The sequence below is a fragment of the Armigeres subalbatus genome, chromosome 2 (assembly GCF_024139115.2).
Source record: "Armigeres subalbatus isolate Guangzhou_Male chromosome 2, GZ_Asu_2, whole genome shotgun sequence".
In the NCBI taxonomy this organism is placed as follows: Eukaryota; Metazoa; Arthropoda; class Insecta; order Diptera; family Culicidae; genus Armigeres; species Armigeres subalbatus.
In genome coordinates, this window is record NC_085140.1 from 159,040,414 (window position 1) to 159,066,517 (window position 26,104).

General features: G+C 41.2%; 1 protein-coding gene across 8 annotated transcripts in view; it reads right to left on the reverse strand.

Annotated features, from left to right (window-relative positions):
• The window catches only part of LOC134211086 (sodium/potassium-transporting ATPase subunit beta-1-interacting protein), a 162,127-nt gene extending 145,199 nt beyond the window's left edge, over nt 1–16,928 (reverse strand). The window contains exons 1-2 of one of the 8 annotated variants that reach the window (XM_062687687.1): nt 16,672–16,928; nt 15,547–15,903 (exon numbers count right to left, since the gene is read on the reverse strand). In XM_062687687.1, coding sequence (XP_062543671.1) covers nt 15,547–15,600 — 54 coding nt within the window. In that variant the 5' untranslated portion in view covers nt 15,601–15,903; nt 16,672–16,928. Of the gene's footprint in view, nt 1–15,546 lie in introns of all 8 variants that reach the window. The other 7 variants (XM_062687686.1, XM_062687690.1, XM_062687688.1 and 4 more) reach the window with 7 other exon arrangements.
• Nucleotides 16,929–26,104: the final 9,176 nt, after the last annotated feature.

Genomic DNA, 26,104 nt, shown 5'->3' on the forward strand with positions numbered 1-26,104 from the left:
TTGGCATAATGGTCATTTCGCATAATTGTTATTAAAGAAATGGAATCATATCTTTCCTCACCTTTAACCGAGCAAATGCCTGAATTGAAGGAAGGAATCATATCCTCTCTAACCTGCCGGGAAAATAAACCATTTTGAAGAAACGATCATATCTTCTTTCGCCTTCTGCCGGACAAATTGATCCTTCAAAAGAAAGGATGATGTCTCTTTTTGCTTTAAACCGAGCAAATTCCCGAATGGAATGAAGGAATCACATCGTATTTTGCTTTCTGCCGAGCAAAAGCATTCATTAAGAGAAGGGGTCATATTCTTCCTTGCCTTCATGCGAGCAAATGCCCGAATTGAAAGAAATTATATCATCTCTTTGGCACGGCAAATGCTGGGTACTTCGCGTACCTGAAGGAATAAAATAGACCCCATCTCGCGGTCCTTAGCCTCTTACCCAGCAACTCCTATCCCTACCTCCCCGTGGTGCTGGGCGGGATACGAGCAACCTTAGGGAAGATCGGGTAACCAACCCCGGTGGGAACTATGGTCGTATGCTGACAGGGAAGGGGGGTTTGCTCCTCTCCGGAGGTGCAAATCTTATTGAGCGTCTGTTCCCCATGTCAGGATCGGCTCACAACAGCATCTGTTCTCCATGTTAGGGGCGGCTGATCATCGTCCGAGTGCCAGCGAGGGACTCTAAGTGAAACTGTGCACCATGGTCCACCGGAAATGATAAAGAATGGTCCTCCGGAAATTTAGGGGGTTTGGTGTCAGGCCCTGCAAGCAAGCAAAAAAAAATTACGCAACGAACAATCAACAAGAGAGTACGGACCTGAACCATCGGCGAAGACCACTGCGACGAAAAGGGACTAGCGATTGGAAACTCGGTTCGTGGAACTGCAAATCGGTCAACTTCATTGGGAGCACACGCATACTCGCCGATGGGCTCAAGGACCGTGGATTCGGCATCGTAGCGCTGCAGGAGGTTTGTTGGAAGGGATCAATGGTACGAACGTTTAGAGGCAATCATACCATCATATAGAGCTGCGGCAACACACGAGCTGGGAACAGCTTTCGTAGTGATGGGCGATATGCAAAGGCGCATGATCGGGTGGTGGCCGGTTCTTCAACTTCAGCATAATCAACGTCCATAGCCAACATTCCGGAAGCACTGATGATGATAAGGACGCATTCTACGCGCAGCTGGAACGTGAGTACGACAGCTGCCCAAGCCAAGACGTCAAAATCATCATAGGAGATTTGAACGCTCAGGTTGGCCAAGAGAAGGAGTTTAGACCGACTATTGGGAAGTTCAGCGCTCACCGACTGACGAACGAAAACGGCCTACGACTAATTCATTTCGCTGCCTCCAAGAATATTGCCGTTCGCAGCATCTACTTCCAACACAACCTTCCGTATCGGTACACCTGGAGATCACCACTGCAGACAAAATCACAAATCGACCACGTTCTGATTGATGGACGGCACTTCTCCGGAATTATCGACGTCAGGACATATCGTGGCGCTAACATCGACTCTGACCACTATCTGGTGATGGTTAAACTGTGTCCAAAACTATCCGTCATCAAGAATGTTCGGTACCGACGACCGCCGCAGTACAACCTAGAGCGACTGAAGCAACCTAAATGTCGCCACTGCATACGCGCAGCATCTCGAAGCAGCGTTGCCGGAGGAGGGTGAGCTCGATGGAGCCCCTCTTGAGGACTGCTGGAATACAGTTAAAGCAGCCATTAACGACGCAGCGAAGAATAACGTCGGGTATGTGGGACGAAGTCGACAGAACGATTGGTTCGACGAAGAGTGCAGACAGATTTTGGAGGAGAAGGACGCAGCGTGGGCAGTCGCGCTTCAGCAAGGTACCCGGCAGAACGTGGAACGTTATAGACGGAAGCGGAGCCAGCAGACCCGCCTTTTCAGGAGAAGAAATGCCACCTGGAAGAAGCGGAGTGCGAGGAGAAGGAACAGCTGTGCCGTTCTCAAGAAACACGCAAGTTTTACCAGAAGCTCAACGCATCCCGCAAAGGCTTCGTGCCGCGAGCCGAAATGTGCCGGGATAAGGATGGGAGCATCTTGACGGACGAACGTGTGGTGATTGAAAGGTGGAAGCAGAACTACGAGGAACATTTGAATGGCGCTGAGAGTACAGGCAGTGAAAGTCAAGGCAGCGGAGGAGAGCACTACGTCAGTTCAGCGGACGATTGAAGCCAACCAGCCTCCATCTTGAGGGAAGTTAAGGATGCCATCCAATGGCTAAAGACCAATAAAGCAGCTGGTAAGGATGGTATCGGAGCTGAGCTAATCAAGATGGGCCCGGAAAAGCTAGCCACTTGCCTGCACAAATTGATAGTCAGAATCTGGAAAACTGAACAGCTACCGGAGGAGTGGAAGGAAGGGGTTATATGCCCCATCTACAAGAAAGGCGACAAGCTGGAGTGTGAGAACTTTCGAGCGATCACCATCCTTAATGCCGCCTACAAAGTCATATCCCAGATCATCTTTTGTCGTCTGTCACCATTGGTGAATGAGTTCGTGGGAAGTACAGTAAAGACGGCCGCTCGACAACGGACCAGATCTTTACTGTACGGCAAATCCTCCTCTGGTGGCAGAACTGTACACCCGCCTGAAACGTGAAGCAACAAAAGTTGGACTGGTGGTGAATGCGTCAAAGACAAAGTACATGCTTGTGGTTCCGCCGAGCGCGACAGGGCCCGCCTGGGAAGCAGTGTTACGATAGACGGGGATACTTTCGAGGTGGTCGAGGAATTCGTCTACCTCGGATCCTTGCTAACGGTTGATAACAATGTTAGTCGTGAAATACGAAGGCGCATCATGAAACATGGACAATGCTCGAGAAGGACTTGCAAGCACTCGGAATATTCGAGAGACGGGTGCTTAGGACCATCTTTGGCGGTGTGCAAGAAGACGGTGTGTGGCGATGAAGAATGAACCACGAGCTCGCTCAACTCTACGGCGAACCCAGTATCCAGAAGGTAGCTAAAGCCAGAAGGGTACGAAGGGCAGGACATGTTGCAAGAACGTCGAATAGCAACCCTGCAAAGATGGTGTTCGCTTCCGATCCGGTAGGTACGAGACGACGTGGAGCGCAGCAAGCGAGATGGGCAGACCAGGTGTAAAACGACTTGGCGAGCGTGGGGCGTATTGGAGGATGAAGAAATGCGGCCTCGAACCGTGTATTGTGGCGTCAAATTGTTGATTCAGTGTTATCTGTTTAGATGTTGACTAAATAAATGACTCTCAGTAAGCTAGACTGGTACTTTTAATCAACTAAGCTGCGAAGGACCTCCGTCGGCCTACGCAACTTAGCGGCTACTGAATGAGTCCAAGATTCCCAAATCGGACGCAAAGTCGAAGCACACACAATTCATTTCCCAAACCAACGCTCTTACATGTGTGTAGGACACATTCACATTAGAGTGGGCGTGAGTATTTAATTTGTCTGGTAGCTACACATATTCTTCATCGTCAAATGCACTGATCAAGTAGAAGTTGTGTGTGCTTTCGGCAGTTGGTCGTCGATGAATACGGTTGAGCATTCAGCGTATCTTCTAACCGGGATACGAAAAGATTTAAGTGCCTTCACAAAACGGTAATTTACAATCACAATGGCTTGGGTCCCTTCACATTGCTCGATCCCGGGAAATGAGAAAGCGGGCTCTTTGGCTGAGGTGGGTGCTATGGAAGGTGATATTGACTTGACAAATCACCTTCGATGATTTTTTACACATTAGTTCGTCAGGAAACCTTGATCGGCTGGTAACAGAAACGGACAAATGGGGAGTTGGGTGGATGACTGTACTCAATTCGCCCACAGGTGTAATCATTGTCCAGGTCCACCCATCATATTGTTTGTCGAGCTCAATCACAAATGTCTTCCTCTTGTTGTCTATTTCTCAATATCTGTCGCTACTCTTTTTGTATGTCTTCTTCCTCTCGTTGTCTCACAAGAAAATGTTTATTTGTTTCTATACATATATATATATATATATATAGGGTATCTGTTCCCATATTAATAACAGCCCGTATATTAATCTCAACCGTCGATAAACCAAATTAAAAATCAATTTAATTACAATTTCTCACATCGTATGTACACAATAATGGATGGAACACATTCTTGAATGTTTGGAATATTATTCAAGATTTTGTTTATGTAATGTTCTAATTCACAAGAATCAAATTATAAAAAGATAAAATTATAAAGCACTTTTTTTTCATTTTCCTACCTCTGAACTGATGGTTTGATGCACTGCTCGAATGCTACTAGCAGATTCATCTGTTTTCACGCCGTTGTTTTCCACTCTATTTCAAGTCAACACAAATGTATTCTAAATGTATTCACTTCACAACACATAAAGCACATCACATTTTCACTATGAATATAATTATACTTGAAAAACCAACGCGATTTCCTATAGTTTGATATAGGTTTATTTCGAACAACGTCTAAATTATGCTTGTCCGTATTCCAAACTGTTTACATGGCTTGCAGTACTTTCAAGGGTTGCCGACCTAGATTTTTATTTCGAAAATGCTTGAATGAACTTTCACTGTGAAATTTAACTTTTATGTTTGTAAAATAAGGTATATCGAAAAAAATATCTATTACAAAGATAAAATTAAACTGATAAGTTGAAAAACTACAACAAAAACTGTAATTTTGTAATTATAATTCAACTCAAATACAAAACATTGACGAATTCGGCATCACTGCAATCATATCGTTACGTATACACACAAGTAATAGTGTGCGTATTTTATGTTGGAAACAGTATTATTGATATAAGTACAAGCATAGGATTAACTGTTTTTGAATGTTATTGAAATAGGTACATGGCGGTGATGATGTTTTTTAGCTAAATAATTCTAGAATGTGATAATTATTTCTTTTTTGAAGATGCCAAATTGTTCTCAATTAAAAATTACGTGAGGTGAGCATAATTATTCTCATGTTTCTTGATTATAGGGTGAGAAATCAATCAATTTCATATGCGCATTGCCTTATTGTTATTGATATAGGAACAGATACCCTATATATTAGGGTGGTTCAAAAAATCGATTTTGCTCCACAGTGCTTATCTGATTCTTTATCATGTTCTGAGTGTCCCCTGAAAATTTGAGCTCATTTGGATTAAAACTGATTTAGCACAAGCCGTTTCAAGTTTGCATGCAAATTAGTATGGGGAAATTTATTTTTTCATTATACTGTTAATGACGCTTCCCCATTGATCGCAGGTTAAAAGAAAATCTACATAGCTAGAAGGAATACTTAACAGCTTTCACCCAACGGAAATTGCATGTTGATTAATTGCTCCAATAATTAGTAATCGATTTTAAGACATGATACGAATCTTTAGTCATGATCGTTAAACTTCTTTGAGGGCATCACTGAAATGTGCAGAGCAACATAGTAGCCTGAATTTTTGTGTGCTATCTTTCGCGCCACGAGCAGCAATGCTGCCTGTTGATGAGTTATGCAATTAGCTCCAGAAAACCACGGTATAGATTAAATTCGATTACTAATTATTGGAAAGATTCACTGGGTGAAAGCTGTTAAGTATTCCTTTTAGCTATATAGGTTTTCTTTTAACCTGCGCCTAATGGGGAAGCGTCATTAACAGTACAATGAAAAAATTAATTTCCCCATACTAATTTGCATGCAAACTTAAAACGGCTTGTGCTAAATCAGTTTTAATCCAAATGAGCTCAAATTTTCAGAGAACACTCAGAACATGATGAAGAATCAGATAAGCACTGTGGAGCAAAATCGATTTTTTGAACCACCCTACTATATATATTGTCAACAAAACATAAATAACACAAAATGATCATTGTGAGTGATTATTTTGTGTTATTTATGTTTTCTTGACAATATATATGTGTATTTTAGAGTCCGCAGAAGATGGTCGAAGGCCAGTGAATCGACCGAAACGTCCGGACAATCTGGCAAACATTTGTTTTATTTCTCGCCGAAAACCAATCGATTAGCAAACGAAACATAAAAAATTAGGGTTTAAAAAGTTATGTTAATTTTGGACAAAATGTGCAACTTTGGTTAAAATTTCAACATGCTTTCCAATAAGAATGTGTTTTGTCAAACATCTCAAGCTCAAGATCTACTCATTATCTTTCGAAATAGCACAAAAAGGATATAAGACTAAAGAAATACATATGTGTAAAACACTTTTTGTAAAGCTGACCGAGACGGGGATTCCTTTGTCAGCTTTCCGCTTTCTAATAAAGTCCCAGAAGGAAGGGGTTTTGCTAAACGAAAGTTTGGATCTCATGGATACAGTTATCATGAGTGGCTGAAAAAAATGCTTTGTATTCAATTTAGAGATTGCGAAGCCTAGTCCTATCGGAATCGCTTTTCGTCGAAAAGTAACGATTGCGCAGCTTACGAAGATTATTACGAAAGTTGCGTAGCTCGGAAGTCCACCATCCATGGCTTGTTGATTACAGACGAGAATCGGTGCCTTTTCTGAGGAACATGCTGATTAATGATTCAGAAGAGTTATTCATAGAATGCTGATACCATTAGGTCCATTGTTCGGCTGATAACGACCACGGTTCAGTATCGGAGGAAGCATTTGAAGGAATGCATCTGTTGATATCCTCGTCCAATTCTCAATGGAATGTTTTGAAGAAAACCATATAAACTGCAGAGATAATCCTGCAATGTTCTGTTCAAACGATGGTAATTTATGTTACATGTTACATGTACATGTGCTCGAATTATATGCATGAAATAGAGGGAAAAAAAACTCTGAAATATTCACCTAGCGGTGATGGTGGCTCTCTTTTGCTTTAAATATATACCAAAAAAATATGAGTGTTTTGTTTTTAGCATTCGAGCAATAGTATTTTGGCCATAATTTCTGTTCCCATATTCCGATCCCATTTTTTCATTAGCAAACAATGGGACCGGATTCCCTGTCGAATGCGACTTGTTGCGAGTTAATCGGATAATGCTAAGTTTCAAAACGTGTGTCTACTAAATTTTGTACGCATACACACACATACAGACATCACCTCAATTCGACGTTCTGAGTCAATTGGTATATAATACTATGAGTCTCTGAAATTTTTATCATTTCATAAGGTCGTTTTTGGAGTAATCGTTTAGCCCTTACGTACACTTAGTGTACGCGGAAGGAAAAAATACTCGTTTCGTTAAAACTGAGTGCATTAGATTCAAATACTCCAAACTTTTGAACCTATTAAATACTAAAGCTGAGCCACCTAGAATCCTTAATTTGTTCTATGTGAAGAGTTTTAACTTAATCAGTTCTGAATACAGCTCAGAATTAGAGAGGAAAGTAACTCATTTTATAATCTCACACCGATTTCCTAAAAATAAAGAAAAGGTTGGTGAATAAGCTTGTTATTGTTATTATATACTAGCAGTCCCATCGAACTTCGTCTCGCCAAAAATTGACTATTTTCAAAATTTGTGTTTCATTTGTACGGAAACCCCCTCCCGTGGAGCGGGGAGGGGTCTCAAACCATCATGGATAGATTTCTTGCCTTCAAAAATATCAACATACCAAATTTGGTTCCATTTGCTTGTTTAGTTTTCGAGTTTTCGACTCCAAAAACCTCTGCATACAAATTTACACGCCGATCGGTTCAGTAGTATCCGAGTCTATAAGGGTCAGCTAGGCAGAAATTCATTTTTATGTATATAGATTCTTCCATATCACAAACGTATTGGTTAAGCAAGTTACATGTAAGGAAACATTATTCCAATTTATACCTGAATGTTGCAAGATAGAAAGTTCTGTTTGTCGACTGCTTCTTTATTATTTAAAAGTGACAAGCAGAGCATTTGTTTGGAGTATATCACCCCTGAATGCAGCGCAATCTATCGATCTAAGATCAAGATGATGACATTTCTCTTGTGAATTTCGCCCTTATTCCCGATAGGGCTTGGTATACGACTTTTGCAATGGCAGAAGAATAAATATTCAGTAAAACTTTATAAATGACAAAGTGATATTCAAAAGCAATGACAGATTAACCGCAGAAAATATTGAATTCGGTATGGGATTTTTCGGCATTGAAATCAGTAGACGAGCGTATCTATAGAGGAAATGTATCGCTTTCAACAGAAACTTTGGCGCGTCATAAATTTCATCCATCGCCATTATCTGGCGGTTTAATCTTAACAAACTCATTAACGTTTCAGAGCTGTACGTAGCAGATGCATCGGCGAATTGAAATTGTGTTACGCAATTGTGCGCAGTGCTTGGGCAAGAATTATGTTTATTATCTGGAACATGTTTCTGATTTTAACGTGCCGCAAAGTGAATATATTCATAGGAAAATTGCATAAACTTAACAGTAACTGATAACGACATAACACATAACACATTCAAAACAAATTACCACAACTCATGCTACAAATTTACGTGTTGTGCATAAGAATCGCACCACAAAAAGTGTGTTTATCATCATGAAGCAACTTATCAAAACAGCCAAAAAGCCGAACCCTCAGTGATTCAATCAAAAACGCCATTCCACTCATCCGTAATGTGCTTAACGTTTCTCATATTACAACCCGTTGCTGAACGTGATAAGATAACAAGTTGGATTACCGGTATGCTGCCAATCGATACTTCCAGGAAATTATATTAGAGCCGATAGAACTTGTTTGTTGTAGAAATTTTGATCCCATGTCTGGAGCATAAATATTCGATGGAGCAAACAAACACTGAACTTGCGTTTGGAGTGGGCAAAGTCAGTTGAAAAATTAATATACACAAGAATATAAACTCGGTGAAGGTAACCGGTCGGTAGGAATAAAAACGATCGAAATATGGAAACCTATGTAATCAAAATTGAATTATTTATTCTCAGGAAAAGGGACCAATTGCCTCCAGAGTAAAAACTCGGGCCCTGCGTCATATCCTAAGACCTAAGATATCATTCAGTACAAAAGAATAGCTACATGAACGCCATGCAATAGGCTCGACATTTCTAACGAAAAATTCAAATGGGATAAAAAATATGATAGCAAACATAAATGATTCCATTACTTCTTACTCTTGATCGTCTTGTTTGGACATCAACTTCATAAGGGATTCATATATTTTAATCGCATTTTTTACAAAACTTTTCATTCCCCATTCCATCGACGATGATCGGCGACAGATGTTTCATGCTGAATGAATTATTCACACATAACCCATTCTCACTCGTTCGACAGGGCTGGGGTGGCGATTGTCCACGGACTGCTCAGTGCAGTGTCCTGAAGCGTGGGCGTCGTATGTTTTGCCATCGATTCTCTGCAGAACGTTTGCGGTTCAATGGGGTCCATCCGAGGCGGTTGAAATGAAGGTAACTTCCTGGAAATGACAGTGACGACAAGCACTCCATTCAAGTGGATTCTAGCTTGACTCAAATGGGAAAATAAACCGGAAACTCGGCATCCCCCCTCGCGTCGTCCTATAGGAAGTTGTTTCCGATAATAATAGCGATGATTGGTTTTGGGTCGGTGAAGAGATACTGGTGGTCGTTATCAGCCGAAGGTTAGGAATTGTTATTGATGACAAGTGGAACTGTACCTAATGGAGAATTGCATATTGAACCACATTATTCGGCTGGATGGTGTTGAGTGGTGTTATCAATACGAACACCCTAACGGCAAATTTGACACGGGAGAAATTATATGTTTTTGGGGTGGCAAACAGGTGAAGGTGAAATAAAACGCCAATCAGTTGGATGACAGCCCGTAGGTGTGCCGTGGTGGACTAGATTATAGACATGTGTATTTCCTGTTGCCGTTAAAGGAAAGCATTCAGAGCCAGCAACTGTAACCAGTGCGATCCGTACCTAATATAGCGTATGGCGTCTAGCTGCTGGTGATTTGCCACTATTAATGGTATGTAACAGACTTACATATTATACGTGGGTTACATGAAATACGTGGGTTAACATATTTGCATGCTAATAAGTGATCGTGGCTTGGCCTTCGACGACTGCACTCACTCTACACAACATATAAAACAATAATATGGCAACATTGAACTTTCAATGCCAATTATCATATAATTGATATACTGTTGAAAAAATGCAATTTTTAAATAAAACCTCACACGCAGACATTAGTTGAATTCGGTGAGCTGAATAGATTTTCATATATAACACTGAGACGATCGGTGTATAACCGAAACGTTGGCGATGAAGTAAAACTGTCAACGTTGAAAGCCAATCCGAAAATTAAGTTATAACACTATGGGTATCCGGGCATTCTATCAAAAGTTCTTTATTGTAGTTATCCTATACTGCCTATGATAGCATATTAGTCCCATATAAAAAAAACCAGATTAATCCACCTAGCGGTGATGGTGCCTTTCTTGTTTCTTTCGAGTGAGTAATTTCTACGCACTTTTGGTATGAAAAAAAAAAGTATTTTGGCCAGTTTTTAATAGGAAATAATGGGACACGGTTTTGCGTCGAATGCAACTATTGCGAGCAAATCGGCTGAAGGTAAGTGCTTATAAAAGAGTGAGCATTTTTCTCATAAAAAATATGTTGGCCATAACTCAGTCCATAATAGCCATAATAGTCCGATTTGGCCAATTTTCAATACGAAACAATGAACAGGATTCCGCGTCGAATGCAGCTTGTTTCGAGTAAATCGATTGAGGATAAGTGTTTAAATAATGAGTGAGAATTTTGTACGTATTTCTTATGTAAAAAAAAAATGAATTTTGGCCATAACTTCGAAACCCATAGTCCGATCTGTCAAATTTTCAATACGAAATAATGGAACAAGATTCTGCGTCGAATGAAACTTGTTGCGAGCAAAGAAAGTGAGTGCCTAAAAAATGAGTGAGATTTTTTTTTGTGTGAAAATATATTTTGGACAAAACTCCGAGCCCCATATTCCGATTGGTCTAATTTTCAATACTAAACTATGGGACAAGATTCTGTGTCGAATGAAACTTGTTGCGAGCAAATCGGTTAAGGATAAGTGCCTGACAATGAGTGAGATTAGTTTGCGCACACACATACATCACTTCAATTCGTCGAGCTAAGTCTATCGGTATATAACACTAAGGGTCTCCGGGCCTCCTATAAAAGGTTCGTTTTTGGAGCGAACATATAGCCTTTACATATACTTTGTATACGAGAAAGGCAAAACATCAAATGGAGAAAATGAGGAACAAACATCATGCCTACTTGTTCTATCTTGAAAATGACCGCATGAGTCCTCTTATAAAAGAAAAGGGGACTGTAGTCATTTTCTTTTCGATAGTATATGAATATGACCGTTACAGATTCAAACTCAAAACGACGAAAAAACATACGGGACTGATTTGCGATCATAGGCAGTATAGCCTTTCGGTACAACTTTGTGCAAACAACTCTCGTACAAATGGCAAAACAGAACTATTGTTTACAGCAATGCGTTTGAGACATTCATTCAAATAACAATTTAGCTATCTTGATTTCTCTGATTTCAATCTTTAACTGATTTCTATTATTTCATTTTCAATTTTACATGAACTAAAATATTTTCAAACTATAATTCGCTAAAGGTAGCTCCACTTTTCGGAAAAAAAAATCACGCCGGATTTTGATCCCATGTCTAGTAACATAGTAGAGCAACGAAATGATGAGTTGACATCCCCCGAGCAGCACTAAGTCAGGCAAATCTGGTTGCAGCAACTTGATTGCGACTAAAACTAGCCACATATGAGTTCCAGTAACCTATGTGGAATATGTGTGCTGCTAGGGCCGGGAAGGAGCGCCTAACATAGCTCTGGCCCTCACAAGTTCCAAAACTCACGCTTCCACGGGTCTTCCGATGTCAATTGACCCCCTGCTAAGGGTTGCGTACTTAGCTGGTAGTGTAACCTGGGCACTGATGTTCTTCTGACATCAGAGTGAGAGGGTGCGTCCTGTGGGGTCTGCCTAGGATGTGGTGGGGTTCGACAGTGTGCCGTTCAAAGCGCACTAGCCTAGTCCTGGTGTTGGGTGAGGCTTTAAACAAATTTGACCCGACTGATCGAGCGTCTGTTCACCAAGGAGGTGCGGCTCCACTAGCGTCTGTTCTGGCATTCAGCGGCTGAGTATGAAATGATATTCCCCGCAAGCTATAACTAAGATGGCAGCCCCATGCCGGTGGATAGGGAACCTTGGGCCAACAACCTACTGTTCCCGAAACATCAATTTGTTCGAGAATCCGAAATGAAAGAATACGGAAAGATTTTACGGCGACGACTCTTAGCGCGAAACAACGGACACGAATAGGAACATGGAACGTTTTAACCCTAGCCCAGCAGGGTAAATTGGCACAACTTGCCAATGAGGCACGCCGCATGAAGCTTGAGAACCTGGAACTGAGTGAAGTCCGTTGGCCAAACTTTGGAGAACACAGAACGCCATCGGGACAAGTTCTGCTATACTCTGGTGTACGAGGTGAACACGCTCCCTGGCATCGCGGAGTTGGCTTCCTACTAAGCGCTCAGGCACACTCTGTTGGAACCTATAAGTGGAAGGATAATCGTTGCCAGATTTAGAACACGGGTCCGAAACCTTACTATAATCCAATGTTATGCGCCAACCGATGCTGCCGATCTGCAAGGCAAAGAGAACTTCTACAGTCAACTCATTGCCGTCGTAGATAGAATTCCGAAGGGTGATATCAAGATCTGTTTGGGCGACTTCAATGCGAAGATCGGATCCGACAACTTGAACCAGGAGCGCATTATGGGACGCCATGGTCTCGGAGAAATGAGCGAAAACGGAGAGCTGTTCGCAGAATTCTGTGGTAATAACGACATGGTGATCGGGGGATCGCTCTTCCCTCATCGACCGGTTCACAAGGTCACGTGGGTCTCCCGTGACGTGTCAAATCGACTACATCTGCATCAGCCGAAAATGGAAACGGAGCCTTTTTGATGTACACCCAGGGTTTTTTACACTGTTTGGTTATAGTCGTTTAAGACTTTCACCATCAATGAAACGTGAGTTAACTCCACGAAAAAATTCACAAACAATTAAAGAAAATTCAGGTGGTATTTAAAAAGCTGTCAAGGTTTGGGTTAACCGAGAATTCCAACCGTGTAAAAAAACCTGGGTGTACGGAACAAACGTAGTGCCGATATCGCGTCTGATCATCACCTTCTCATCGGCGAAATACGCCTGCGCATTGCGCGGATTCAACGGCAGGAAGAGAGAGTCTGGAAGTCGCCGACTGGAAGATGCCACGGTGAAACGGTCCTTCGTTGAAGAACTGGAGACGCGTGCTGCAGATATTCCGGAAGATGGCAGCGTGGAAGACCAATGAACCGCCATCAAGAATGCCTTCATCGCCACTAGCGAGAACAATCTGGGCGAACTGCGCACCCAGAGAAAACAATGAATCACCGATGAGACCTGGAGGAAGATAGAGGAGCGAAGAGAAGCCGAAGCCGCGATAGAGCAATCAAAAACCAGAGGAGCCAAAGTCTTAGGCCGTCAACGATACTCGGCTCTTGAGAAGGAAGTAAAACGCTTATGTCGACGGTCAAGCGAGCGTTGGCAGACTCTCTGGCCGACGAAGGAGAGAGAGAGAGCCGCAGCAACCGGGGACATTCGCCTCCTCTACGATATCTCACGACGCTTAAGCGGGGCGAAGATGAATGCAACGATGCCTGTGAAAGACGCGAATGATCAGTTATTGACCGACCCAACTGACCAGCTGAAACGCTGGTTCGAGCACTTCGAACAACTTTTTCAAGTGCCAGTCAGGCCACCACCACCTCGGCATGATCTGCCTAGGATCCGACGTATAACAAGCGTCAATACCGAAGCTCCATCACTGCTAGAGATTCAAACAGCCATCCAAAGCATGAAATCGAATAAAGCCCCAGGGGTCGATCGCATATCAGCCGAGATGTTCAAAGCTGACCCCCTGACATCCGCTCAACTACTGCATCGTTTATTTCGTAATATCTGGGACACCGTAACTTTTCCGGTCGACTGGATGCAAAGTATCGTAGTGAAGGTACCCAAAAAGGGTGACTTGACTGTATGCGATAACTGGCGAGGCATTATGTTGCTGTGTACCGTTCTCAAAGTTCTATGCAAAGTTATCCTAGCCCTACGTTTAGGAGAAGACCGATGCGACTCTCCGGCGGCAGCAGGTCGGATTTCGCGCCGGAAGACCCTGTGTGGACCATATTGACACGTTCCGTATCATTCTGGAGCAGGTCAACAAATTCCAAGAGATCCTTTACTTGATATTCATTGACTCCGGGACGTAGCTGGTGTGAGGCAAGGATGTATTCTATCATCGTTACTGTTCCTCATCGTAATCGACGACATTCTGGTAGGTGCGATTGACCGTGAACCAAACCGCGAGCTGTTATGGCAGCCTATAACCATGCAGCACCTGAACGACTTCGAATTGGCAGATGACGTTGCACTCCTCGTTCAACGGCGCTCTGATATGCAGAAAAAGCTCAAGTACCTTGCCGAGCGCTTCTCTTCGGCAGGTTTAGTCATCAACGTCAACAAAACCAAATCGTTGGATGCAGTGGCGTTTCCGATACCTCAATCTACCTGTGCACTGGACTTAAATTTAAGGAATTTTTTTGCGGAAATGTATAGAATAACTAGATTTTGATTAGTTAAAACGACTCTGATAATTTTATTTCCCATTCGGGCTGTGGAAATATCAAAATTTTCATTTTTCGTATCAGTGCACAGGTAAAAAGTGAGGTTACACGACGCCACTGGTTGGATGTAAACACGGTGACCCCTTCCAGTTTGACAGTCGCCGGGCAACCAATGGAGAATGTTGAAAGCTTCCAATATCTTGGTAGCCAAATGGCGTCAGACGGCGGTACCAAGATCGACATAGGCGCACGGATCAAGAAAGCAAGGGCTGCCTTTGCGAGTTAAGAAATATTCCTGAAATACAGGCAGCTAAGTGAACGCACCAAAATACGAATTTCCAACTCTAAGGTGAAATCTGTGCTGTTATACGCTAGCGAAACATGGTGTGTATCAGTTGAGAACACTCAACGGCTGGAGGTGTTCATCAACAGATGCCTGCGGTATATAATTCAGGCTTGGTGGCCTCACAACTGGATCTCAAACAACGAGCTCCATCGTCGTTGTCACCAGAGGCCGATAGCAACAGAATATCGGAATCGGAAGTGGGGTTGGGTCGGTCAAGTTTTTTTTCTCTAAGAGTCTGTGCAAGTACCGCGGAAATTTAATTATTTTTGACTATGATACATCGGAAATAAGAAAAGGGGATCAAGTCAACCCAGTCTTTCCTATTCAATTCCGTTACATGATTAGCATCATGTCATATCAGGATAGTCGTTAATCGTGTGAAGTTGACCAACTGGGGCTTTTCAGAGAATACGTTGACTCTCTCTTCTGCGTTTCTGGAATGTTGATTAATCATTTCATTACATCTGTCATGACTAGCTCAATTCCAGTAAAAAGGTGTTAATAATGACTCATTATCATATCCGAGGCAAAATTTGTCGTAAATATTTTAGTAACACTTACCAACTGTAGCAGACATATTGACAACAAAAAATGTCGTCTTGAACAGGATCCCATGTCATAATTGTTATTCCATCAGCGTGCAATCCCAAAAATCTCGTCGCCCTTGTCCGTCCAAGGCGTACTAAGCTCCACTCTTCGTTCTCGATCAAGTGCTCCTTTGGTTCTACGCCGTTGCTTCAAAATGTGCTGACTGTGCTAGGCTTGACATATGTAGCATAAAGCAAGCCTTGCAGTGAAAATATTTACGCTCAATGACCTTTGCTTTGTCGTTGCCGTTATCTTTTTACACTTTTTATTTAAATTCTTCTCAAACGCCACTACTCGGTATGATTCACTTCCGAGATCTTATTCTTTTCACTTATCAATGGGTGTAAAGCAGAATCAAATGTAGATCACTGAATTATACACAATCATTAGGCCGATGAACACAACACCGTACTTATATTCTGAGCTTGTGGCACTCTTTCAATCAATGATCAACTTTTTCAGTGCACTACTCACTCTTGGCTGACACACATTTCTGCACTATTTGGTTGCTTCAAGTAACTGAGATGTGCACTTTTCTCAAGTGCTCTTTTTGAACCGACCCATACACGCACGTGTGTTTGCTCGTTTCTGCACTTTTCTGACTCAGCACGGTCGCGTATTCTTCAATCAAAATTACTACGCGCGGATCGCATTGTGTTGGTGTATGCGCGACCAAGGTACCTTAATTCAAGTCGGCTTATTTTTCACCGCTAAGCTGACTACCACAGCGAAGGAAATCGTTCAAAATATCAACACTCAACACAAACACAAGGGCGACGCTGCGGTTGAATCAATTTACTTATTATGTAAAATCCTTCAAGCAGTAATCAGCAATCAACGAATTCTGATCCCAGACAGAATATCGTTACACAAAACAATAGGGATCGCACGGTACTTAAACGGTGCCAATCAAGCGATTTCCGCGCACACACCTGAAAGCACCGTTACCAAGTTGAGCTATATGTACGATAGGCCACTTAAATGGTAAAACCTGGCAGCCCACGAAGAAACCCGTCAAATCGCGATCACACATGGAACTGCACTTCTCGTCTCGACCAACCAACACCATCAGGGCCCGATAGCCTTTCTTTATCTTACAACAATCAGCTTTGCAAAGAAACAAAGCGAATTTGTGGAACCGTTGCTTGGAGTACAGCGTAGCGTTGGCTGATACGCACCCAAGGAGACCACAACCGCGAGCAAGCAAAAGAGCTCTGAACGAACGAACCACTGCGGACGGTGAACGTGAACAAACTGATTGAAGTGTGGTGGAAAAGCCAACGGCAGGCAAAGGCAACGTTTGAGCTACTAGCAGACTCTGTTTTGTTTTGTGTTCCGTCTGGTGCTTGGCGTATTATAAGGTAAGGTATACCAAACCAACAGATACTCTCTAAATTATAAGTACACCAAAGTAAGCATTCTAGATAAGATTTTAAAAAAGCTAAAAATATGAGTACCTTTCTATATTCTTCAATCTACGAACACGAATTATCCCTTAATTGCGCTCTATAGACCTTTTAATAAGGCTTGTACGCGACAAAATCTGGACACCTTTAAACACGTATAACTTTTGAAATAGAAAATCAACGAGTGAAATATTTCGTAGATTGATGAATGTATGTGTGTACTTTCTGAAAATATATTTCTTATAAGTGTTACAAGTTCGTAGTGAATAATGGCGTCGAAGAAATTGTAGGTTCGGATAGAATTGTGTGCAGTCGCCATTGAAATTCGGGTCTCTCGATCCAGAAACTGACTAAAAACATTTTGCTTTCATGTGAACACTGCTCAAAGCGTTTTAAAATATGTCGATGCTTGTTTGACAATATCTAAAACATCAGAGAGTGGATCAAAAAGGATTTTATGAGCCACCAGAATGATACGAGCTCGAAACAGATTCTACTGAGGATGTCAAATCATTCGGCACGTATTATTTCTTAGAAAATTCAAATGTCACCATGTTTCGTGCATACATCGAAGCATCGATAAGGAATGAAGCCATTTGAAGTGAAAAACGTACCGAAATAAACCAACAGCAGTTTATTTTTATTCTTAAAGTTATGTGTCCAGATTTTGTCGCGAACAAGCCTTATTGCCACGTTTCTAATTTTTTTTCTCAGTTATTTGCTTGGTGGAGGCACTGATGGAAGGAGTGTTCCAATGTTATTTTGAATATAATTGATGCTACTACAAAGTAGATATAACGTGCTGTTCGAATTGTCAACTAAATAATCGCCAGCCTTACACCATGTTAAGGCACCAAGTCTAAACATAATGTTTGCGTAGCCCTAAGTAGTGCAACGTTGTACTAATGACCACATACTATTACAGCAACCTCCTGTTGACAGTATTCCTATAATATTCAAAATAATTTTGTCTAAAAAGCATGCTATTTTCTTTCAAACAAAGTTTATTTGAATACAAATGAAACGGTCCGCTGTTAGTGGTAGAATAAAGTCTATTATAAATGTTATGATCTCTTGTTTTAGAATCTAACTAGACTTTAAACGAACGCAATGCTAAAATTGTTACAGTATATCTAGCTTTCATCAATTGAACAATGACGTTTCCCAAGAAATGAACCCTAACTAGTGAAAAGTTGTTGGAAAAATACAGTGAAAACTTTTAAAATCAGTCCTCTTACTTTGTAATTGCCTGTCTTGTAGAAAAGCAAACATCTCCAAACCAACATTTAGCAGACTGGAGTATGCGTACAACGAACATGATGTGCGGATAACGTTGATCAAAATAGAAACCAAAAAACCACTTGTTGAACGTTGCGTACCAGTTGGCAAGGCATTATGCACTGCAGGCATATTTAATGCTTTGGAAGCGTTTCGTTAGACCTAGTTAGGTGCTCGTTGATACGAATGATGCGGTGCACAGATAAACACAATACATGTCCATGCTCCATCCTGTTTATACGGTTTATACTGCCAGTAGTGTAAGTACACATGCTACGAACTGTCAAAATACAGTTCAGTGGATAGATCTCCCTGGCCCAATCGTAACTGGAGTTGAGAAATTCACTTTTTACCGAAAATGCTTGAAAGTTTTTAAATGACAGGATATGTGGATGATATGATATTAAACTAGAATTTCTTTGTATTCGATACGGATGCAGGGATCTACTTCACAAGTTTGAAAAATGAGCGCATCACAAAAAAACTGATAGACTTCAGTAGCTAACAAGTCGATTTTTTTCAACATTTTCAATTTTTTTCTATCCGCTTATCCGGACCTCGCTAGTCCGACGACTCGTTAGTCCGGATCTCGCTAATTCGGAATTTTCCGGATTAAAAAATATCAACACCCATTTAAACACATTATGCTGTCAGTTTTCAAATTTGTGCTGTGATTTTGTTTTGGTTCAATTGTATGGATTTGACAGTCGGATTAACGAGAGAAACCCCGATAGTCCGGCCATACATTTGTCGGATCAGCGGGGGAATACTGTATCGTTAAATGGGGTTACTTGCAAAACTTCTCACTTTCAAAGTCATTGTAGTACAAATGAAGCAGTTGAAACAGATTAGTTCCCCACCCCACATTCTCATCCTAATAAGAACGTGTGAAATGCGTTATGCATCTAACTTCACCGAAATAGCGAATGGATTGATTTGGTTGATTGTTGCAAGTTACGCCACATGTGGGGTGACTTGCAACACACGCTCAGACTTCCGCTGAGAATTGCAAATATTTCCTGCAATTGTTCTAGAACAAAGGCATGGAACAAGCAAGAGAACACGCAACATTTTTGTGGTTTCGAAGCATACTTATTTGACTAACTGCAAAAATATGTTTAAAAACGAGTTTTCAAACATTGCAATTAATTAACGTTCCGCTTGATCAATCGCCGGAAAGAAGGCAATTCTCTATGTTACCATGTTATGCAAGTTACCTCATACGGGTAGTCAGGAGAGTTTGTTACATTTTTTCAAGCTGTTGGTCAATTCATACAACTTTTAATTTGCAATTTGGTCATTAATTTGGTCATTAATACTAACTATGCTAACTTAAAATTTGCCTTAATCTAGTTTTGAATATCATTCTGCTACAATTAAAATTGGACCAATCAATGTCGTTGGGGAGGTTGAAGCAACGTTCAAGCGGGTGATATTGCCCAAACATTGTGGAGTGTCGGACAGACTGGAAGAGCTGACGTTGGCGGGAGCAACGGGCTGGAACATAAAAATTAACTTGCTGCAAGAGCTCAGGGCAGTCCACGTGGTTGTTTATAATGTCAAATGCAAAAACCCTCTGCAAATCTCAACGTCGTTGTCGAAAGGTTTCGAGTCGAATAAGTTGGCATCGCTCGTAGTGCGGTAATCTCGCTTATTCTTTACAAAAGTGGTTGTCTTGAGCTTTGAGCTACCCGTCTGAGCAGGGCGCGACTTTTAGTCTCATTTTTAATGCTGAAATTATTCAGGAACTTTTAAAACATAATGCTGAATGGAATCAAGTCAAAGTGTCATACCTCATAGTTGCAAGTACCTCATTTGACGCTACTTCTGTTTTGGCAAAAAAAAAAGTTAAACGCTAAAGACGGAAATTTCCTATTGAAAATTGGCCAGATCGGACTATCGGATCAATAGTTATGACCAAAATTCACTTTTTACGCGAAAACGTGTAAAAAAGTCTCGCCCATTTGTTTCCATTTGAAAATTGGTCAGATCGAACTGTGGTACAGACCCCATTCAATTTTGGCAACATTCGGTTTTGGCAACATTCGATTATAGCAACACAAAAATTTGTTCTATTTTTTATTTTCGATATTGCTCATAAACATCGTAAATCTTTAGTCCTTGTAAAAAGCTGGTAAGAGCCCTAAGCCGATGAGATAAAAAAATCGTAAAAAAACGCGTAAATTGTTTTTTTTTCACGGCAAAAAAATTTAAAATTCTCGTAAAAAAATTATTAGACCCGGATAAAAAAGTGTCATAGCGTGTCTAGTGTCACAATGAGTGAAGAAATGAATGAAATATTATGAGAAAACAAAAACCATTCGATTTTGGCAACATGAATGATCCGAACGTGTTGATAAAACCAAATGGAGTCTGTAGGTGAATTTATGGCAAAAAAAATCAGTTCTTACGCAAAAAAACGTATGAAAACGTCTCGCTCATTTCATAAGCATATTTAGAATTGCTCGCAACAAGTTCTTTTTTCCTATTGACATTGGGCCAAATTCGATCAGAAACCTATTAGATCAGAAGTTATTATCATTATAATAACTTCAAAACGTGAATATTAAAAATAACATTTTGGCACTTCTACTTATCAGATTTGCTCGCAACAATTTGTGATCCACGTGGATTCTTGAAATTGAATTTGTTATGCAATTTACCTTATATGCGATATGAGAAAGCCACTAGCACAGCTATAGGTGGATTTATCAGGGTTTTTATTATAAATGTGTAATCTTCAGGAAAACTCCATAAAAAATTGAAATTTTTTTTTATTGTAAACAGATTGCTGAAACAGGCTTTTCGTATGACCAAGAATATCTATTGTGAAAAAATTCTATTCTATGTGTCACAGCCGGCATGTTGCATATACAGCTCCACCCCAATATCCCGAAAGCTACTACTCCGAATGGGGCAGTACCCTCAAAGCCAAAATTAACCCCAAAAGGCCATTACCCTGAAAACATTTTGTAGTTTTCCATAATTATTTTTAACGTTTTAATTTCTTAAACTGTCATTATAAGCTATTATTATTATTTGAGAATGTGCAATATTGGGGTAAAAGATGAGCAGAAGATGATGCCTTCTTTTAGATATTCCATCAACCCGGCACGAGGAGATCAGAGAAGATAATGTCATCTTTTAATCAGAGAAGATAATACCACCTTCGAGTCCGTTTGGTGGAAGGCAGACAGGGGAGCGGGAGATTATTCCGTCTATTCCGTTATAAACGCGTTTGCCTGGTAGAAGGCGAACAGTGGAGAAAATGGCTTCTTTAATTGAAAGCGTTTGCCCGGCAAAAGGCGAACAGAGGAGATAACGGCTTCTTTAAATGAACGCGTTTGCCCATTATTGGTAGAGATAATGCTTTCTTAAAAAAACGCGTTTGCCCATTATAAGGCGAACAGATGATATTTAGCTTTTTTTTTCAAATAAACTAGTTTGCCCGATACCTATAAGGCAATGAAAAGAGATAATTCCAGCTTTGAAAATAAGATAAAAAGTTTACCGCCGCCTTTCCACAAACTTTAGAAGCTATCTTCCCACGTACTAAAGGATCTTTTCATTCATTCTGTTGAAGACGTTTGCTGGCCGTCTAAAGCCCAGTCGACGTTCACTTCAACTCTTCCAACTCTTTGCATTGTGTATGAGCACTCTTCGTTCTTCAGTCAAAACTCCATGAGTCGATATTGAAGGGACCATCGACTCATGGAAAAATCGAGATGTGGAATATAAAATCCTTGGAGAACTGTTTGAAGCGATCATCATAGTAACCCGGAAAATACTTTTTGATATCGAATAAATTGCTTCCATGAGTCGATATCAAGTCATGGAACATCAACTCATGGAGGTTTGACTGATTGATTGATTGATTGAAATAGTTCTAAGCCATTGAGTAATTGCGAGTCTTACACGGTGGCCCTTGTGAAAAAGACGTAAGAAGGAGGTGATGAAGGACTATCAGCTCGAAAAATTAGTACGGATCTAAGATCAAGATTCTCGTCAAAATTGTGTAGATTTCTCGACTGGAGTCGTCCTGCTATTGACTGACATTTTTGTTCATTGAATTGAAGTATAAACATAAAATTATGACTAATCAAGGGTACTGGCTCATTCGGGGTAATGGCGTTCGGGGTAGTGGCTTTCGGGATAATGGAATTATGGATAGTGTCGTAGAGTCTACATATACAATACAGTCCAAATGATCTTTGGTTACTTGTATAGAGCTTAAAGCCTTACTTAGGGATGGATTTCTCGGATGACCCTGAAATACGTATTTACAAAGGACATGAACTATATTTAAAAAACAAGCCCAACATTGTTTTGTTATGCGTGTAGGCTAGGGTGGCTCAAAAAACACTTTTTCAATTTTTTTGATGGGCCTCTTATTCGTTTCTATTTGATGCCCTGATGCTCTGGACAAAATTTCAGCCAAATCGGTCAACGTTTGGGCAGTGCTAAACTCGTTGGAAGTTTACATGGAAAAATGTATGCAGAAACATCCAAAAATAGTGATTTGCAGTTGGAAGGCACAATTTACGATCAAGAACCATGATACTCATTCAGTTCTTGTAAAATAAAATACAGAATGTTATGCTGAAAACCGCGAGAAGATTAGAGTTTATTACGCAAAGATATTAGCATTTTACAGGAGTGTTGTAGGGGTGAATTTATTTCTTTTCAAAGGTAAAAGAAACGAAATTTGCTCCAACCCCACTGCAGAGAAATGCTAATAACTTAGCCGGGCAAACTCGAATCTGCTCGCGGTTTTCTGCATAACATTCTGTATTAAATTCTCCAAGATCTGAATGAGTATCATAGTGCTTCATCGTAAGTTGTGTAGTCTAGCTGCAATTTACTGTTTTGGATGTTTCTGCATACATTTTTCCATATAAACTTCCAACGAATTTAGCACCGCCCAAACGTTGACCGATTTGGCTGAAATTTTGTCCAGAGCATCAGGGCATCAAATAGAACCGAAAGTTTTTCCCATACTAATTTGGGCCACCCTAGTGTAGGCTTTAAGGTCTTATTCCAAGGATTTCTTGGGTGACCTAAAACATATGTAGATAGCACTTGAGTCCTTTGATTCTATGAGTTACAAATGAAATGTATCACATTCATACCTGTTCGGGTGCTGTTTAGTTACGCATTGGTACCATAAATTCCTTGGATGACCAAAAATGACTGTTGTCAACACATTCTAATCTGGCCTACTGTAATCTGCCGTATTTTATCAGCCTGCCAATGACTGCATTTTTTATTCATGTGCCTGCGCCATTCATTGTTCACCATCATACCGTCAAATATTGAACGCTGTATTTCCGGCTCAAACACTCCGGGAATTCGATAGTCTGCATCTTTCAACGCATAGGGTGACTGGCAAAACCAACTATGTGAATAGAGCTGGTTTAGTCCGTGTCTGTAAGCGGCATTGTTTTGATAACAAGTAGGCAATCACTTACTGCTCGCCACCTCATTGTTCGGCGTTGTCGCTTACCAAGCAATACGAAACCCACCCTATGCTCTGCTCCGTCTTTTCACCACAACTGAGTAGTATATGTGATACATAAATGAGGTATCCGCCATTGGGTCCACTGCGCGGAATTCCCGTTTTCCAGTTTTTCGCCTTCGGGTCTCTATAAGCGCTTCAACCTACACCACCAACTTTTGTAGCTTTCGAACAAATGATGGCACCTTGGTCTTAACGTTCCAAGTATCGAGATTCCAATCAGTTTCCAACATTCGGTTGATTGTTAGTTTTTCGGTATGCCGCCTTAGGGTGAAGCCAGAGTAAACGCGACGGCGCGATGTGAAGCGACGCGACAGTGCAATTTGACAGTTCATTGATAAAAATTGTTATTCTTTTACGTGAGTCGCGTCGCGTTGCATCGCACGTCGCGTTTACTCTGGCGGGCACCTTACAAGGGCTGCGATACCTAGCCACGTGGTGGCTACCATCTGAGGAATAACTGACGTGACACCGTATTTCTTGTCCAGCTGCAATCAGCTACAGGTTAGACGCTGTTTTGGGAACCGACGCTCATGCAGCTTTGTTTTAAGGTCACTCCTCACGGAATCCAAGTTTGAAAGTGCTCGCGTTTTCGGGGGCACACCACTCGATACGGAAGCAACACACAACTGTCATTTTTATTTTTTACGCATGCTGCGACGCTTCTTCTACTTCTTATTGGCATTACATCCCCACACTGGGACAGAGCCGCCTCGCAGCTTAGTGTTCATTAAGCACTTCCACAGTTATTAACTGCGAGGTTTCTAAGCCAGGTTACCATTTTTGCATTCGTATATCATGAGGCTAGAACGATGATACTTTTATGCCCAGGGAAGTTGAGACAATTTCCAATCCGAAAATTATCTAGACCGGCACCGGGAATCGAACCCAGCCACCCTCAGCATGGTCTTGCTTTGTAGCCGCGCGTCTTACCGCACGGCTAAGGAGGGCCCCATGCTGCGACGCAGCAAAGCTAAATCAACAAAAATGACAGTTGTGCGCCGCCTTCGTATCGAGTGGTGTGCCCCCGAAAACGCGAGCACTTTGAAACTTGGATTCCGTGAGGAGTGACCTTAAGTCTCCCCACTCCAGGACCGAGCTACTAGACATTAAACGGTAAACTGTTTGAGGAGGCTGACCAGAGAGCTTTCGGAGTGTTTGAGCGTAGGGTTCGGCGGACAATACTCGGTGGTAAACAGGGGATCAGCATTTGGCGTCGCATGAATCACGAGTTATATCAGGTGTATAAAGGACTGGATATTGTAAAGTTTATACAACAAGGCAGATTACGATGGACTGGACACGTTGTTTATATGCCGGAAGAGCGTCAAGTGAAGATAATGTTCAGTAGAGAAAAAGGAAGGGGCCATAGGCTTCGTGGAAGGCTGCGTACACGATGGATTTTTGCACTTGAAGAGGACCTGAGGCTCACCGTTCAGGGCGACTGGAAGCGATTGGGTCGAGTCCAACGGAGAAGGATACTCCATTCGGCGTAGGTTCATCGAGGAGCTGTAGCCCATCAAGTATCAATTAAGTAGCATGAGGACCAAAATTATGTTGCACGCCTCTTCCCAAAAGTATTTTCACCATTTCGTATCCATCTTATAGCTAATAATCTTTTTGCGACTAATATTTTTAGTATCTTTATTAAGGAGACTAGGCTAAGCTCTAGGCTGGCTCGTCTCCGATTGCGATTGATTGTTTTAAACGACGAAGATGTGGTTATGTAGATCCAAGTAAGTTTCAATCATTTAATCAGAGTTAGACTCGCCAATAACTTAATTCAAGAACTGATTTTAGAAATGTATCGCATGGTGGATTTTAAACACGAAGGTTTTCCTACAACTTCGTCTAAGAGTACATTGCTCCAAATCTAATATACACACGCGTGAGGGCGCAGGTATAATGCAATATACTGTATCAATTGATTATAAATTTCACATATTTATGTGTGACAAGCAATTAAGCTCCTTACATAATGAAATTCAAACAACAAACTTGTAGGTTGCAAAGTTGTAGGAAATATACAGTGCTACATGTTCACCATACAACCTATTTTTAATTCAGTTTCTGTAATGAGTTGTTGACATCATTTGTTAACACACATGATTGAATCCATCATTGGCTAGAAATACAATGCGTGGCCATATAACAGTTTCAAGGTGAAGATCATTACAGATTGCGAAAAACGTCTTTCAAGATATACGAGATATGCACATAACGTGTAGTGTTTACAGAGGTGATAATTCATTCATTTATTTAGTAAACATCTAAACAGATAACACTGAATCAACAATTTGACGCCACAATGCACGGTTCGAGGCCGCATCTC